At 37.3% G+C, this 17,267-nt stretch overlaps 1 protein-coding gene across 19 annotated transcripts in view; it reads left to right on the top strand.

Annotated features, from left to right (window-relative positions):
* LOC125648486 (zinc finger E-box-binding homeobox 1-like) overlaps nucleotides 1–17,267 on the top strand; it is a 46,043-nt gene that overhangs the window by 16,886 nt on the left and 11,890 nt on the right. Inside the window, exons 4-5 of one of the 19 annotated variants that reach the window (XM_048875611.2) lie at nucleotides 8,782–8,993; nucleotides 9,471–9,611. The exons of 5 other annotated variants lie outside the window; for them this stretch is intronic. In XM_048875611.2, the coding sequence (XP_048731568.2) occupies nucleotides 8,782–8,993; nucleotides 9,471–9,476 (218 nt within the window). In that variant the 3' untranslated portion in view covers nucleotides 9,477–9,611. Of the gene's footprint in view, nucleotides 1–189; nucleotides 7,457–7,838; nucleotides 8,485–8,781; nucleotides 9,967–10,597; nucleotides 17,240–17,267 lie in introns of those variants that run through there. 13 more of the 19 variants (XM_048875591.2, XM_048875593.2, XM_048875604.2 and 10 more) reach the window with 13 other exon arrangements.

Below are 17,267 nucleotides of genomic sequence, written 5' to 3'. Positions count from 1 at the left end.
ATATTTTGAAAGTGTCGTTTATACCGTAGCTTATGTTCCAGTAGACAGTTTTTCTATATAGCATTTGCTCAGTTGCAATTTTCTGTGGTGTGTTTTAAGAGCACGCATTTTATACAAGAAAGTTGCCTTTAATGGTTTTGAGTTTTAGGAAATACAAATTTGCAAACAAAAAGGTTTTTTTCGTTTAAGGATCAAGGTTTTCAACCAAAAGAAGAGAAACAGAAAAAACAGCCATTGAATGTCAGGACCCACCCTTGTTGGACGTTTTTACCAACCTCCTGGAACCGAATAAGACCTGGTGTTCTCTTTGCTCTAGGAACTTCTCCTGTGGGTCAAGTCTTCGACGGCACTACGAACTATTCCACACGAATAAGGAACTGCCTTCTTGTGATATTTGTGGGAAGAAATGTTCTGATTCCTACAGTTTGACTATTCATGTTAGGTCCCATACTAACATTAGACAGTTTGTGTGTCAGCTCTGTAATAAAAGCTATAAACACAAGAAAGACTTGAAGGGGCATAGATGTTACGGATCAGAACACAAAGACGACTGAGACATTTGTTTTGTATCTTGTTGGTTTGATTCGCAGTTGGTATTGTTGTACTTTGGCGTGTAAGTTTGTAGATCATGGGGCCTTTTCACATATCCTGGTGTATGTTCATTTGAGTTTAGTGTTTATTTGGTTGGAATTAGAAAGTAGTCAGAATTTTAAAAATTTGCTTTCGTTGTGAGTTCAAACTTCCCTGTTAAATATTAACGTGTTTGAATGTAATTTTTTGTATTTAGATGAGAAAATGCAAGAACTACACTTTCATAAGCAAAGACCTGAACATGCCATGACGTCACAATCATTCAGAAGACCTGTGCCCAAATTTGGTGAACGACACAAATGTAGTGTTTGTGAGAAAAGTTTCAGTTCTGTATACAGCGTAAAGAGACACAAACAAATGTTTCACTCGGATAGAAGAGTAAACTTCTGTGGGGAATGTGGCAAGACGTTCTGTAATACGTACTCACTGAACAGACACATGTTATCGCACTCGAGTGCCCGACCGTTCATTTGTTCTGTTTGTGGGAAAACTTACAAATACAAACATGATCTGAAAAATCACTCCATCACTCATGCAACTGAAACGGGGTTACAATTTCATTGCATGTGATGTGCACATATCACATTGTCAAATTTCGATTGTTAGTACAGAAAATGACTGTTCTCTTGAAGGCGTTTCATGCCAGTAATCTCAGCGAGCTTTGGATGGTTCTCCTTTTCATTACACCACAAAGAGGTGCCCAAGGCTAAGCTAATAACACGTGCTTTTACTTTTAGGAAATGCTTCCCATACTCACTGCAGTTATCGGGGATCTTCTGCTCTAGAAAACTTGACCATTATGATAGACGCAAATGATGAAGCCACAAAGATGACGAAGATGTTGGCAGCTAGAGTTGACCTTCACTTCAAAAATTGTGAATACTGTGGGAAACCTTTCCGGTCTCGCAATGGTTATGAAACGCACATGAAGATGTACCACTCCGATAGTCAGTTACTATTGAAGTGTAACATATGCGGAAAACCGTTCGTAAATCGCCATAATTTAACTGTGCATTTGTCATCTCATACAAATAATCGTCCATATAAATGCGATATTTGTCACAACACATACAAATTGAAACATCATCTAAAGGGTCATAATTGTCCCGGGAGGAAGAAGTCCATGTGAAACAAAGGATATCATTATAGTGTTAGCTGTCTTGTATATGTTGTCTTTTGTTACTCTATTTAGAAATATTCTCTCAAAAATTCTAGTTGTTGATACCTGTGCCACATTTCAATTTCTGTCTTATCTGGTATTTTTCTGTTATCCCAGTTTTATTTATGTCAGTGATTTTTCAATAATAATAAAAGTTAGTGATGTATGTTATTTTCCGTCGTTTTTGCATTATGGGTGTGTTTTGTGATTGGGTTGGAAATAAATTTTGGTAGATAGGAAGACATCAGGACCGACGTGATAAGGTTCTTGTAGTGGTCTGTTGAGCGGATCGCATTTTATGGTGTCTTAACGTGATGATTTTCTTGTTGTAGGAATGGCAATGGTATTGCACAAAGAGGGTCCAGGGATAAGCGTTTCATCTAATGTGTCTGAAGTTTCTCGGGATCCGAGACCTGAGTTTCAGTCCATGTTAAATCGTAATAATGCCGACACTTTCTTAAAGGATTGTGATCTGTGTGGGAGAAAATTCAGATCAAAAGAAGGTTACAGACGACATAGACAAATGTTCCATTCTGATAGACGGTTTCCCGAGTGTATACTTTGTGGAAAGAATTTTGCTAGTCTACACAATTTGAAGATCCATTATGCTTCCCATACAAATTTGCGACCATACAAATGTGATGTTTGTCAAAACACTTATAAATTGAAGCATCATTTGAAAGACCACAGGTGTTCGGGTAGGAGTAAAGCAACCTCGGAAAATCCGACAGGGTCAGGTTCTGAGGACTATTGATACTATATTTCCTAAATGATGAATGGAGATTGGTTTTGTCTAATATCATGGATGTAGATCAGTTGTTGCTTTTAGCATACGTATTAGTGCTGCTCATAGTTACCATTAAATGTCGGGCATTCTCTTTGGTGTTTTTCTTTCCTGAACGTTTTTCAATGTTTTTCCTTTGGTGGTCTGTTGTTGACGGTATTTTCCTTGGAAGTTGAATTTAAGGGAAGAAGTACATCATCATACAGAGATACAAATTGGGTCGAGTGTGAGCTTTTTGAATGTATTTTGTACTTGTGGTGGAGGTCATTGCACTGTAAGATCGTTTCATCAAAATCATTTACTTCATTCCATCAAGAACTTTTATTCTTACAGAAAAAGATTCTCGTTCACCAGCAGGACCTTTGCAATTCCTTCAGAATGTGTTCGGTAGACCACGACTTCCGTTTCCGGGGTCAGAGTTTGTAAAGGACAGTTCAGCACACCATGAATATCAAGTAAATGGAGAAATACACACCATCGATCAGGCACACAAATCCTCCCACCGCCCTGTGAATCCATCCCAGTTTGGTTTACCTATGTCTTTTAGATCTCCAAGACCCAGGGCACCACGACCAGAGATAGTAACCAAAACCCGCGAAGATTTTGAGGCAATGGAGAGGGCAGGGTTGAAGCACAGACTAGTGCATATAGCAGATGGAAAGGATACAAGGAATTGTAAGATGTGCGAGTCAATGGGAATTCGAACGGGAACGAGAACTGTGAGGTCGTATTACATGTGTGAGGCGTGTGGGGTGGCTTTGTGTAGACCACAGATGAGGAACTGCTTTGTTCAGTACCATGCTATGGTGGGGTATTTTGGACCGCTTGGAGACCATGGCAGCAATATCTCTTAAGATTACAGATCGCCCAGAAGTGACTGGTTTACGTTGGGAGTGTTGGAGAATTGTACAAGTCATTTGATTACTAGTACTGTACTCTGAATACTCTGATTTAGTTCTAAAATATAGAAATAACATTTTGTACATTTTTTCCCGGGTTTTGATACAATTCTTATAATGAATACAAATATCGTTTGGAAATGTAGAGGTATCTGTATTTTGTGTGTTGATTTTTCTTGATATGTTCAAAAGAAAATATGGTGTGGAATGGAAACTGATATGCATTCTTGGTCGACTGACTTGTAAATTTTATGTCGGCGCTTGAATATACAATGCCCGATGAATTAAGCAAATGATGATGTTGATGAATAAATTTGTGGAAGAACCATCAATATATTAAGTTTTCTAATATAGTATAAATTGATTACATGCGGATGTGCATCTCAATGGTAGTATTGCACTATTGAATCCCAGTTAGTAAATGTCAGGTTAAAAAACTCGTTTGGGTAAGGAATAGACTCGATTCCACATATTAGATGAGAGTAATTGACAGAATGATTTGGCACTGTGGAATGCAAAAGTGTTCATTGTTTCTTTTTTGGAAAATAGTAGAATTTTAAAGTTCCGTGAATACCTACCTCATTTTGGTAAAAAATGAAATTCCCACCCCAAATTATCTTATTCCCTTCTAATATTTAACAAAAAATAAATGAATGACATTTATAAATTTAGTCGAAAGCTACATTAGGAACCAGCTTGTTTAGCAGACTGATTTTTTGTCCAGGCAACAAAATGTCAGGGATTGTGATATGAAGATTATAATTGTTTTCAACTTGGAGATAAATGCAGTTTTTAAAGGAAAGAATCTGTGCGTTTCTCATCTGCTTCTATACGCGAAAGCATGCTCTGTGTATGATCAATATTTAAACTGTTGCAGGCTTCTGACACATTGGTTGATGTTACATGGGTTTCAACTGTTAGTTTAAAGGCAACATTTCGCAAATTCTATGATCGTTTACCAATACAGCCAGTCGTTTAGTTGACTGCGCTCTGGTGTGTTTCATACCAATTATTGGGCTGTTTTTTACACATTGATTTTGACTACGGATGACTCCGTTTACCCGAGCCAAAATGGAGAACTCTCGGCGGTAGGGGATATTTGCTCCTCATCGCATGTTACACAACATGTCAGTGTGATATTGTTGGGGGGGATTTCATGAAGAATATTTCCGCATTTGATGGATATCCAAATCACTCTTCATACTGGTTTTAGTGTGGTACATCAAACATCATTTGATTTAAGTGACCGCACAAACCTCAACATGGCATGACCTGAACAAGTAGTTGCATCCTAATATAGGCTTAAAATCATACAATTCCTCTTAATCCAAAAAGAATGTAAAGGACACATTTTCGTCTTTCAGTTCCAAGGCAAGAAAAGAGAAGACGTTCAGACATTGGACTAATTGCACGCATTGGCGAAGGAGACCTAACCACCTTTCATCGTCTTGTACCTAATCCTGGAAACGTGAAAAGGAATTGTGCGTACTGTAAACAAATGGGTTCTCGCTTTGCTTGTGGAAATGCTAGAACGTCGTACTACCGTTGCGAAGAGTGTCAAGTCTCGCTATGCAGGATATCCGTCAGTGACTGCTTTTACAGATGGCACAGTGTTTTAGAAAACAATTCAACGCCTTACACAATCGATTGAAGGACTGTTTTAGCGCGACCGTGTTTGTATTAGGACACAGGATGCATGATGTGTAATTGCATTCTGAACAGCTATTAATTAGGGTTTTATAATATCCTTTGAATACAGGGTCTATACTAGTGAGCACTGGGAACTGTGTTTGGATGGAGTGAATTCTAATGAATTTAGACATTTCTCCTTATTTCTCTTTCCCTGTATTTTATGTATATCTCTTGCTGTGTACTGATAAGTAGTTACAATTATCCTAAAGGGAACACAGAAACTAAAGAATTGTCTCTCATGTTTCAGTTAGGACCATGCAGCAAACCCGATATAGGGATGCAACAAAACGAACGAGCGTTCCATCTATAGCGCAAACACTGGGTAATGGTATTGTGAAATATCATAGCCTTGTACCAAATATGGGCTATGGGAAACGAATTTGCGTCTACTGTAAAGAAAAGGGTGCCCGCTTCGCGTGTGGAAAAGTACGAACCTCGTTTTACCGGTGTGAAGAATGCCAGGTGTCCCTCTGTAGAGTGTCTGTGAGCGATTGTTTCTATCAGTGGCATCAAAAACTAGATGGAATAGACACATGTACATTCTTTAGTGACGGTTAAAATGTTGTGTCTCAGTTTTAACCATATACAAAGACGAGGAATAATTTATGCTTTCTTTCCTAATGTGTGGAATGGACGGTATCTGTGGCGATTGTGTCAATTGTATCGAAGCAATGTTTTTTCTTGGGGGAAATAAAGCAGGTCTGGGAAGGAAATTAAAACAAATGGACCACTTGGAACTAGTTGTTGTAATACTAATGATTAGGAGAGGTGTTGAATGTCAAGTATCGAAGGAACGACATACAAGAGTATTTTCATGTTTCAGTGACTACTAGAGATGAACTACAGCAGAGGAAAAGAGGAGGGACGGAATTCGCACCAGTAAGAGAGATTTTAGGTGATGAAGTTTTGGCATATCATCGCCTTATTCCACATCCAGGGTACATGAAAAAGACATGTGTCTACTGCAAGGAACATGGTGTTCGATTTGCATCTGGTGGACCAAAGACCTCGTATTACAGATGTGACAGATGTCAGGTGACTCTGTGCCGCCCGCTCGTTGGCGATTGTTTCTTAAACTGGCACAAAGAAAATCAGAAGAAAGGATGTCATTTTATGTATTGAACACTAATCAATGTCAAGTCTTAAAAAGTTATTCACTACTTTCATATATCTTTAGTTTTGTTGCATTTATGTAAAGTAAAGCGAATATGATTTATTTTTGCTTTTTATATGCCCATCAGGTATTTTCACGAGTCGTATTATGGTATAGAGTTTTCCTACCCTTCCCTTTTTTTATCGTTTTCGTGTCAGGGTCCAATATTTCACACTGAGGCCTAAGACTTAAACTTGGTCAGATGATGTATTTTGTTGGTAAGGTGTGGCCTCCTGGAATTATATGGTGCAAATCGTGTCTTGGGCATATCTAAAATGGAGCTTGGCGTGTTTTTTTACCAGTTGTTAGGCCCTTCTTTACACACAGATTTTGACTTCGGATTACTCCGTTTACCTGATCAAGATAGCGGGCTCACAGCGGATGAGACTTGTCGATAGGGGTGCGTACTCCTAGGCACCTGATCCCATCCGTGGTATGTCTAATGTTTAATTCTATATTCTTTATAGGAGTTTCTAGATTGAACACTTGTTATCTTCACCTTTTCATCTTCCACACCTATGAGGCAATTTACTGTAAATGTTGGTCCATTGGGGGGGGGGGGGGGGGGGGGGGGGTAGCGAACAAAAAGTAGTTTACTGTGGACTCCTTGAACAATCTGGCTCAAATTGTGTCCGGATATTATCTTACAGTATAAAAAACATGTTTAGTTGATGCTTCGGTAAGTCCTTGTAACCTGATTTTGGAATTTGTGGCTTTGCATTTACAAATTATGTCCGGGCATATGTTTCACACTTTGAGGTCTACGACCAGCAAACGGCCAGCTTATGCATCTTGGAGGAAGAAGGTGTGTCGTGACCCAAAACTAGGTAACTAGTCTCGTTTGGGAATTGCAATTGACTTGTGACTTCAAGTTTGCAAACATTAATATGCATCATGTACAAATAGTTGTAGAAGGGCGTATCATGTGCCTAACGGTGCACTTTTTCATCTCTATTTCGAAAGTAAAACGAATTTGCTTTTTGAAGTAGAACGATTTCACTTGTATTATTTATTGTTATCTTTATATCTAAGATTACTGGATAGATAAAACTGCTACCTCGTTGTGTATGAAGTTATTAAGTGACAACATCACTGTGTATTATAGTTTTGTAGATATGCATGTGAACATTGTCTGAAGTGTAGAATTTATATACTGAATAAATATTTAGATGAGTTGAGTTATTTGTTTTAATGTTGAAGGCATTGGGGAGTGATGAAGTTCTCATAAAATCCTGAAATAGTTCAGAATTTATATCACATAACGTGTTTGCATTGCGCATTTTTGATGTACTTGTGGATATAGTACGTGTTTCTCAAATATGGACGTTAAGTATTGTTATTTTGAAGGGGGAAAAAACATGTAGGGAATGGACGCTGTTCACTTTAATCGTAGAAAATGTTTGTTTTTGCACGTCCTTGTACTAAGATTTCGGTTTGTCACTTCGCTGTTTTTGTTTGATAGTCCCAGTGCTTGCTACAATCATTTTATATTCGTTCTTGAGGAGATTAGTTTTCATAAGAATAGAGGCTGTTACTTTAAAGCCCTTCCTCTCTTTGTAGCAATGTTTCCGCTTGGAGATATGAATCGGCGACTTGGAGCCTTTTTTGCTCACAGATTTCCCAGGCAAAGAGCAACCTGTGGAACAAGAACGCGTCCACCTGTCGCTATAGCCGAGACTGAAAGCAACCCTCCCTTGACCTTAGTACTCAGCAAGGAAGGACAGTATATGCTATTCACCAAAGAAGGGTCCGCGGAACCTGTGAAACATTTCTTGGTGGCGAATGCTGGGTATTCTCTTCGAGTGTGTCAGTACTGTAAGCTTAAAGGAGAAAAGTTTGCTAATGGAAACACGAGACAAACTTATTACAAGTGTGATGCTTGCGGAGTTCACCTTTGTCGACCGCAGATAAGGGACTGCTTCTTGAACTATCATCAACTGAAATTCGCTGAATTTTCATGAAATACTATTTTGAATACGTTGTTGCATGAAATCAAGATCATTATGATGGTTTTCAGTTCACGGATATAGTGTGAAATGTGTCCTCAATACTTTAACTCGGTCTCGGCTTCATGCAGCAGGTTATTAAGTACCAGGTCTATGAAATGTTGTGTTTTATTGCGTCATGAATAGATATAGTTTGGTAGAAATTATCCAGTATTTATGCTACAATGTTTTCTTAGACTGAATAAAAGTTATCATGTTCATTCGTGTTTTCTATCTGTCATGAGACTTAGAGCTTCAGTTTGACATCTTGGATTGTGCAAAGTGGTTATATTTTGAATGTTATTTCTTGGATAGCCTATTCGCATTTTACTAGGGAATCGCTGCTCTTGTACTTTTGTTTTCATTCTGAAATATTGTCAAATACTTCGTAGCCCCGTCTTTTGTGTGTATGTGTGCTTAAGTCGGTACTTGTTGCATTGGATAAACACACGTATGCATGTTTTATCTGAATGTTATTTATGAAATATCACAAGATGGAATTTTTGCATTTTCTTTAGGAAAAGTGCACAGAGTAGACAGCACAGTAATAAATGCATCTGCGTGGACTAGGAAACCAGTTGAACCACATTCGAGAAAGCTTTCTGTTGATACACAGCCTAAACTACCTCCTCTTTCTGTCATCCATAATTTAGAAGGTCATTGTGAGTTGTACACGACGGAGGGAAAACTTCGAATCAGGCACACGCTGAAGTCCATGCCGGCCAGGAAAGTGTGTGCCTACTGTAAAATCACAGGAGAAAGATTCGCAAATGGAAACATTAAGCAAACTTTTTATCACTGTGAAACATGCAATGTTCCCTTGTGCAGGTTTCAGTCTCGGGAATGCTTTCTCAGTTATCATAAACTCAAACATCAGGGATCAGTGTCTTTTGATTAGAAGACACAGTGTAGTGTAATGTAGTTAAGACATTAACTGTTGTGGAATCGTGGGTTCATTATTGGATGAATATTAACTATCCAGTGTATAGGTTACGCCTATGATAATATTTTCTTCAGTCCCTCTTCTGTTTCAACCATTTTAGTGTTGATAGAAATCTTTATTTTCCTATTTTACCTCATCGGACTTTGATTCCAATGCTTTTTCTATTTTGTATTTCTATTTTGTTGTTGTAAAACTATTTCTTGTTCTGTGTTGTTGTAGCTTACTCTCATGCAAACATTTTAAACTTCTGTTTCTTTTACACAGGGATAAGTGTAATTGCGTCTTCAGAGAAACAGTCTTCAAGCTCTGAGAACACCGTTCTCCATATTTTATCCACCATGCTCTCGGATGGTGACCCTGAGCTGGTGCGTGTGAGTAGGATCGGTAATCATAATTTGGTGCCGTCACCGTTGAGACTACAAAGACCCTGCGCTTATTGCAGGCGTCGGAACGACCGATTCCGAGGCGGGCAGGTGCGCAGATCTTACTACGAGTGCGATCTGTGTCAAGTGGCTTTGTGCCGACCACAGCTTAGACCTTGCTTCTTAAGATACCATGAGGACGTGTTGGGTGAACAATTATAACCATATCTTGTATATGTACAAGTGATGTTTCGAACTATTGATTTGAGTGTTTCATTTTGTATTGCAAATTAAATATTTACAGGTGCTTTGTGATTTATTAAAAACAACAGAAGTTTCTTTAAATGCTTCCTGTATGTTGTAAGTGTAAAATTTGTGAATAAATTGGGAGATCGTAATTACTATTGAGTCATTGTCACCTACGAAAAGTTGAATTCCCCAGGTTATGGTAAAGAATAAATTCTCTCCTGACTGCAATTGCTGTTGTGGCATTTGTTACATCGATCGTATTTTGTTTGGAGTATTGCGAGGCATTTTACACCGCTTAATGCTTTGAAGACGAGTAAACTAAATGAATCAGCCCAGACCGTTCTCTTGAGTGATTGTGAAATTCTCTTGGTGCTGTATTCCCAGTTACTTTGGATATCTGTGGAATACTGGTGGTCTTCAGATTGCCATCTTTGATATCTGTGGTGTACTGGGTGTCTTCAGATTGACTTATTGGATATCTTTGTGGTGTACTGGTGGTCTTCAGATTGACATGCTGGATATCTTTGTGGTGTACTGGTGGTCTTCAGATTGACATGTTGGATATATTTATGGTGTACTGGTTGTCTTCAGATTGACATGTTGGATATCTGGTATACTGGTTGTCTTCAGATTGACATGTTATACTTTGACAGTTTTCCTTAGTTGAGGCAGTTTTCACGCTGGGTTGAGCTACGGTTACCTTTTGGTGATTTATAATATTTGTAGATACACCTGGATCGTAATTAACCGTCGAACAGTAACGAAACTCTTGTCTTTCAGACATTGCATTGCAATCAGAAGTGATACAGAGAGTAAAGATTGTGTCGGGTGAACAAGTTCATACACACGACAATCTCTCAAAGAGTCAATATAGGGGCAAGAAGACGGATCCTGTGATTCGTGCAAGTCTCGAAATGTGCAGTAGGGAGAATCAGGATAGAAAGATTGTTCATCAATTGATTCGAAGAGAAATATTGTCCGCCCGCCATTGTGCGTATTGTAAACTGACCGGAACGAAGTTTGCTAGTGGTTGGATTCGTAAATCATACTTCAAATGCGATGTGTGCGGAGTGTTTTTATGTAAAGACCCGCAAAGAAACTGTTTCTATAATTTTCACAAATATGTGAAAATATCTCCGGATGAGGACTATGAAATACTGAAGTATACAAATATTTTGTAGTGAATATTCAGATTGTTTGTCGAGATTGAACGAGGTTGTATGATGCGAACTAAATTCCTCTGAATATGCGAATGCATTTTTTGGCTGGAATTGCATTTTTCCATGTGTTCATAATGGGCACTTTTAGTATTGTTTGGTTTTCTATTGTTACAAAATGTAGCTCAGATATATGTATATATATATCAACGTTTATAACGAGATTTAAAAAAAACAAAAACAAATAACCATAATTCAGTTTAGATATGATTGGGTCAGGTATTTTTCCTATTGCAAAATCTTCCTCTAAAGAAAAAGAAAATTCTAAGAAAGAGCCTTGCACAGAAGCATTTCTTGGAGAATATATCGCTTTCGATGTAGAAATATGTTTACATATCTAATTTCCTAGTGGAATGGTACATTGGATAACATTAACTAACAACTTGACAAACGGGATTACTTCAGATTCTCCATCGTCAACTTCCCATATTTATTTAGCAATATTCTTTTATCACCTGCATATGGTGTTTATATCTCTCCACTGATTTGATACGCAAGATCATGCACTGCGTATGATCAGTTTTTAAATAGAGGCAGACTATTGACAAATAAGTTGTTACAGGAGTTTCAACAGTTTCGTTGAAAGTCAGCATTTCGCAACTCTGTGATGGTTATAACGATCTAATTTACAAATACAACCTGCCGTTATGTGGAATGCTGTCTGACGTGTTTGATACCTATTGTTAGGACGTTCTTTACATGCTATTTTTTACTTCGGATTACCCCCTTTATCTGATCAAGATATAAGACTCACGGTGGGTGTGACTGGTCAACAGGGGATACTTACTCCTTCTAGATACCTGATCCCACCTCTGGTATGTACAGAAGTCCGTGTTTTACATACTCTTTAATTTGCATAAATTATAGGATTTATAAGATTGATCTCTTTCTAATCTTCACTTTTTCATGGGTTTTTTTTTTTTTGTTGTTTTTTTGTGTGTTGTTTTGTTTTTTTTTTACTTTTCATTTTATGGCAGTCGAGGTTATTCGATATATGATTCTGCTTAAATCATTTTCCTGCTTAGTTTTGACCGTTTTACTCATTTTCGGAATCAGTTTTCAAAGCGAAAACTAAATGAGTCTCTTTGCCTTGTGGAAGAGGAATTACCATAAAGAATGTTTTCCAGTAAATTTACCGATCGCTGAATGTAGGGTGCTCGCTTCACAACCTGGTTCAAGTCCATGTGGTCGCGTCAGATTTGAAAGGTTTAGCAAAAGTAGTGATTTGTTCCTTCGCTAAACGCCTGGCATAAGAAGTGCAAGGGACGAGATCTTTCGGATGTGATCTTTAAAACGGAGGTCCTGTGTCATGGCGGGTGTTTGCAAAATAAAAGAACCATTACCGTTGCATCACTGAGTGTCGTGCATAGTTCAGTGTTTGTCTTGAATAGTTCAAAGTTCGTTGCACTTCAACTCAAGCTGGTGACGTCTCTGGTGGAAAGTTCTCTCATGAGACAAAACAAAGAAATCCTCTCAAAATAACTTTAAACTGTTTGTATGGCATCTTTACTTGTTAGTTTTCCCATTTGAAAAAAGATTAAAGTGAGTCTTGTTTATATTCCTGCTTTGATGTTCATAGTATATATTGAAGACTGGTTTCTTGGATTCAATCAAATTTTTTTTTATTTCTGGTATATTAATCGTTTATCAATAGGATATTGAGTTCTTTGGCACTTGTTCTTGCTTTGATTAATATTTTGCCAGAAAGTGTAAAACTTGGAGTTGATTTATTTGGTGTATCTAGCATTTTGCCTGTGTTCCGGGTTTCTCTGTGATGAAGATGAAAGTCTTCGTGATTGATGTTAATTATGACATTGATTCTAAATTATTACATGTACTTGTAAATAAATGTGCATAATCAGCACATGAAGGATACCGTTCATAAACGATTACAAAACTCCTGCATTTCAGGCTTTGATATGAATTCAGAGATGGCAAGTAGAATGTTGGTTGTAGCGAGAAGCCAAGTTCACGCACAAGAAACATCCACAAAGAAACGTGAACGACCCAATACGAAAGATCCTGTTATTCGTGCAACTCTCGAAATGTGCAGTAGAGTGGATCAAGATAGAAAGATTGTCCATCGGTTGATTCGGAGCGGGGAATTGTCCTCCCGACTCTGTGCTTACTGTAAACGTACACGAACGACTTTTGCCAGTGGGGAGATCCGTAAATCGTACTATAAATGCGATGTGTGCGGAATATTTTTATGCAAAGATCTCCAAAGAAACTGTTTTTATCATTTTCACAAAAATGTAAGATCATCAGTGGACGAAGAGTTGGAAATAATGAATTATACTAACATTTTGATTTGAAGGTTAGGGCGGACTAATTTCAAAGACAATTTTTTTGTCTTTATGTATTTAAGTGGTTGATTGTTGAAATACCGAAATGAATATCGATTTTATTAATTGTTTGCATAATTGGTATATTCTGTTTTAAACAGAGATTGTATTTATATTTATTTTTATAGATACCGTATCAAACTTTTATGTAGATATTTTATGAAGTTTTTCCGTTTTGCCTTATATAATTCAATTGTTCTTCCGCAACGATGTTTAGGGGTATATTGGTTTCACTTCGTTCGTAGGCGCATGTCGTCCAGATATTTTCTTGGAAGCTGTTTGTTGTCTTTTTACTAGATTTTGTGGAAATGCTGTATACAATGTATTCTTGTGCATCTTGTATTTTCAGATTGATTCGTTAGATTTTGGTCATTTGTTGTTATTTTCATGACATTTCTGTGCATTCTGCAAGTAACCCCCCCCCCCCCCCCCAAAGGACGGTTGAAGGTACATTGACCCACCTTGTCTGTCTGTCGGTCATTCATGGGGCAGTTATCTGGTTTCACCTAGTCTGTTCAAATGTATATCTCTGCTTTTTGTTTATTAATGTTCTAGAATATTTAGTATACTGGCAACATTTAAAGTTGCGAAGAGTAGTATGAGTCACAAAGTCTTGTGCCCATGTATATATTGGAAAGTACATTCTACTTTGTGACCATAGATTTATACTGTATATGCCCAATATCACCTCACTTTCCACAACGCAAATTTAGAATATACCCCAATAGGAATAAGCCATATGGGGGTATTAGTCCCACTAGCAAGCAGGGTTTTGTGATGAAAGTTCGTCCGTTGTCGTTCATTTTAAACATTGTAGACCTCTCCAGACCTACTCGGCCAATTTTAAGCGAACGTTGCACAAAGTATCCTTACATAAAATGTACCCTTCTTTATTCACGTTTTCGTTCAAGGGGTGGTTGGGAAATAGTTATAAGTTGGTATACATGTATTTAAAAAGACCTCAAGAACCATTGATCTAGAGTAGCCAAATGTTACATTCAAGGTTTTAAGTCCCTGACCAGGAGGGGACCATAATAAAGTTTTAATGTTTTATACTGTACTGTAAAAGTGGTTATTTACGCGTGAGGAAAATTTACACTAATTACGCGGTCATGTTATAAGCGCATAAGATTCCCCCACGCGTATTGTTATAAATATTTGATAGGATGTATTTTATATTCAGTGACCGCGTATTGTTATAAATATTTGATGGATGTATTTTATATTCAGTGACCGCGTATTGTTATAAATATTTGATGGATGTATTTTATATTCAGTGACCGCGTATTGTTATAAATATTTGATAGGATGTATTTTATATTCAGTGACCGCGTATTGTTATAAATATTTGATAGGATGTATTTTATATTCAGTGACCGCGTATTGTTATAAATATTTATATGATGTATTTTATATTCAGTGACCGCGTATTGTTATAAATATTTGATAGGATGTATTTTATATTCAGTGACCGCGTATTTCCCCCCACGTGATGTTGGATGTGGAAAAATGCATACTTAACCCCCAGCGAAGATAACCACTTTTACAGCCTTATATAGTAGATTCTTTATCTTATCGAAAACAGCAAGGTTACCATTTTTCAAATCTCCGTGTCTCTCATGTATCTCGACAATTCACATTCAATTTTTTGCTGACCATTAGAAATACTTTATTACAAGCATCACCAGGTAGTGAACAAGTGAAAATAACAAACAGTAATCAATCTCATAATTCCTATATAGAATACAAATTTAAGAGTAGGGCAAAAACAGATCCCTGGGTATGTTCATATGAGCTTCAATAGAATGCAGCCTCCGGGATCGAGATAGGGCCACATTACGATTAAAGTTTTACATAGGAAACAAATTAAATTGCTTTCAGGTGGAAGAACGGGTAATTTATTAAAATGATAGTCATGTTCCCTAATATAAGGTAGATTCAATTTTTAAAAATCATGAACCCCAGGCGCCCGGGGCCACTCCGGGTGTTTAATCTTTTCATACGTGTATTGTAAAGATTTAAGATCTACAATGGTTTCCTTTTGAAATTGTGGTGTTTTCAAAATAAATTTTCTTCATTCTTGGCGCTTGTGTCAAAGGGTGTCCACAGCAAAGAGTTCTAGATTTTCACGATCAGAAATGGTTTTGCTGTCCTAAGTATGCGAATATGCCTGTATAACAAGGAAGTTCAATGTCTGAACCGTGGTCCACAATAGCCGTTTAAGGTTTTAGTGTCTTAAATATACGAGTCGTTGTCCTTAATTGAGCAATGAAAATCATGTGAACATTGATGGCCACGAACCCATTGTTTGAAATTCTGACGCGAAAAGTAATCAGATTTCATAATTCGTTAGACACTAATCATCGTTGTTTTCGCGGTGTATCAGAACATGTTTTTATTAAAGAAGAGAGAGTGAAGAATAGTTATCCACTTTTATGTACGACATTGTACTTTTCTAAGCCACGAAAATCGATGTCCACGGAAAGTACAGAATTGTTGATATATTGAAACTGTATTCAATGGTAGTTTTTTTCTGTGTGATATAATGAAACTCGGATAAAAACCAGTTTGTTTTGTTAATAAATATTGACGACTGTAGCTCGTGTTCCTTTATTTCCTTCTAGAATCACCGTTTTCAGGGGATCAGGGTAGCTTTAAAATTCGGTCTTTATTTGGCACATTATCTGACATAATTTATTTTGAATTCATAGTTTAGAATTTCCTTCTGGTGAAATACACGAAAATTCAGTTTGGGATTTTCTTCAGGTGAAACACACGAAAATTCATAGTTTGGGAATTCCGTTAGGTGATATGCATGAAAAAGTCATAGTTTAAAATTTTCTTCTTGTGATATACACGAAAATTCAGTTTGGGATTTCCTTCTTGTGGTACTCGAGAAAATTCACTGTGTATTATCATCCATGATCCTCGTTGCGAATGAAATGTAATTAACTGTGAATGTCTACTAGTAAATAACTACGATCGACATACAATACTTGTTCATAAACCATTACAAAACTCCTGTATTTCAGGCTTTGATATGAATTCAGAGATGGCAAGTAGAATGTTGGTTGTAGCGAGAAGCCAAGTTCACGCACAAGAAACATCCACAAAGAAACGTGAACGACTCAGTAAGAAAGATCCTGTTATTCGTGCAAATCTTGAAATGTGCAGCAGGAAGAATGGGAGAAAGATCGCCCATCAGTTGATTCGGAGCGGAGAATTGTCCGCCCGTCATTGTGCTTACTGTAAACTCACAGGAACGACTTTTGCTAGTGGGGAGATCCGTAAATCGTACTACAAATGCGATGTGTGCGGAATGTTTTTATGCAAAGATCTCCAAAGAAACTGTTTTTATAATTTTCACAAAAATGTAAAGATGTCTGTGGATGAAGAGTTTGACGTTTTGAATTATACTAATGTTTTGTAAAGAGTAGTTCTGCCTGGCTAATGCTCAGGACTACGATAGGGTGTGTTTGTTTTTAGAAAATCCATCCGTTTTACGTCTGTCTGTAATTGAAGGAATTTATGTCTGTCTGTAATTGAAGGAGGTGACTGTTGGAATTCAAGATGTTTAAGAAATTGGTACATTCCTATTTTCACGGCAGTACTTTCTAGAAAAAGTATCAATTTATCGCCGTTTGTATCTGGTAATTTCAAATGCCCTCACTGCTTAAAACGTCATTTCCCCTAAAATAAGACTACACAAATTCGTGATAACACTATTACAAATATCGCATGTAGTTTTCTTTTATACAGTTGCTTAAGCATTACGTGGAACTGGCTCATAGTGTCATCATGTTCATGCCTTCAAGTTGATAATAAATATGAAGACTGTGGGTGTCTTTGATTTGATTGAATTCTTGTCGAATTATTTGTTTACAACAG

The sequence above is a fragment of the Ostrea edulis genome, chromosome 6, assembly GCF_947568905.1.
Source record: "Ostrea edulis chromosome 6, xbOstEdul1.1, whole genome shotgun sequence".
Taxonomy (NCBI): domain Eukaryota; kingdom Metazoa; phylum Mollusca; class Bivalvia; order Ostreida; family Ostreidae; genus Ostrea; species Ostrea edulis.
Note: the sequence above shows the minus strand (reverse complement) of the source record. Positions and strands in the feature narration are given on the sequence as shown.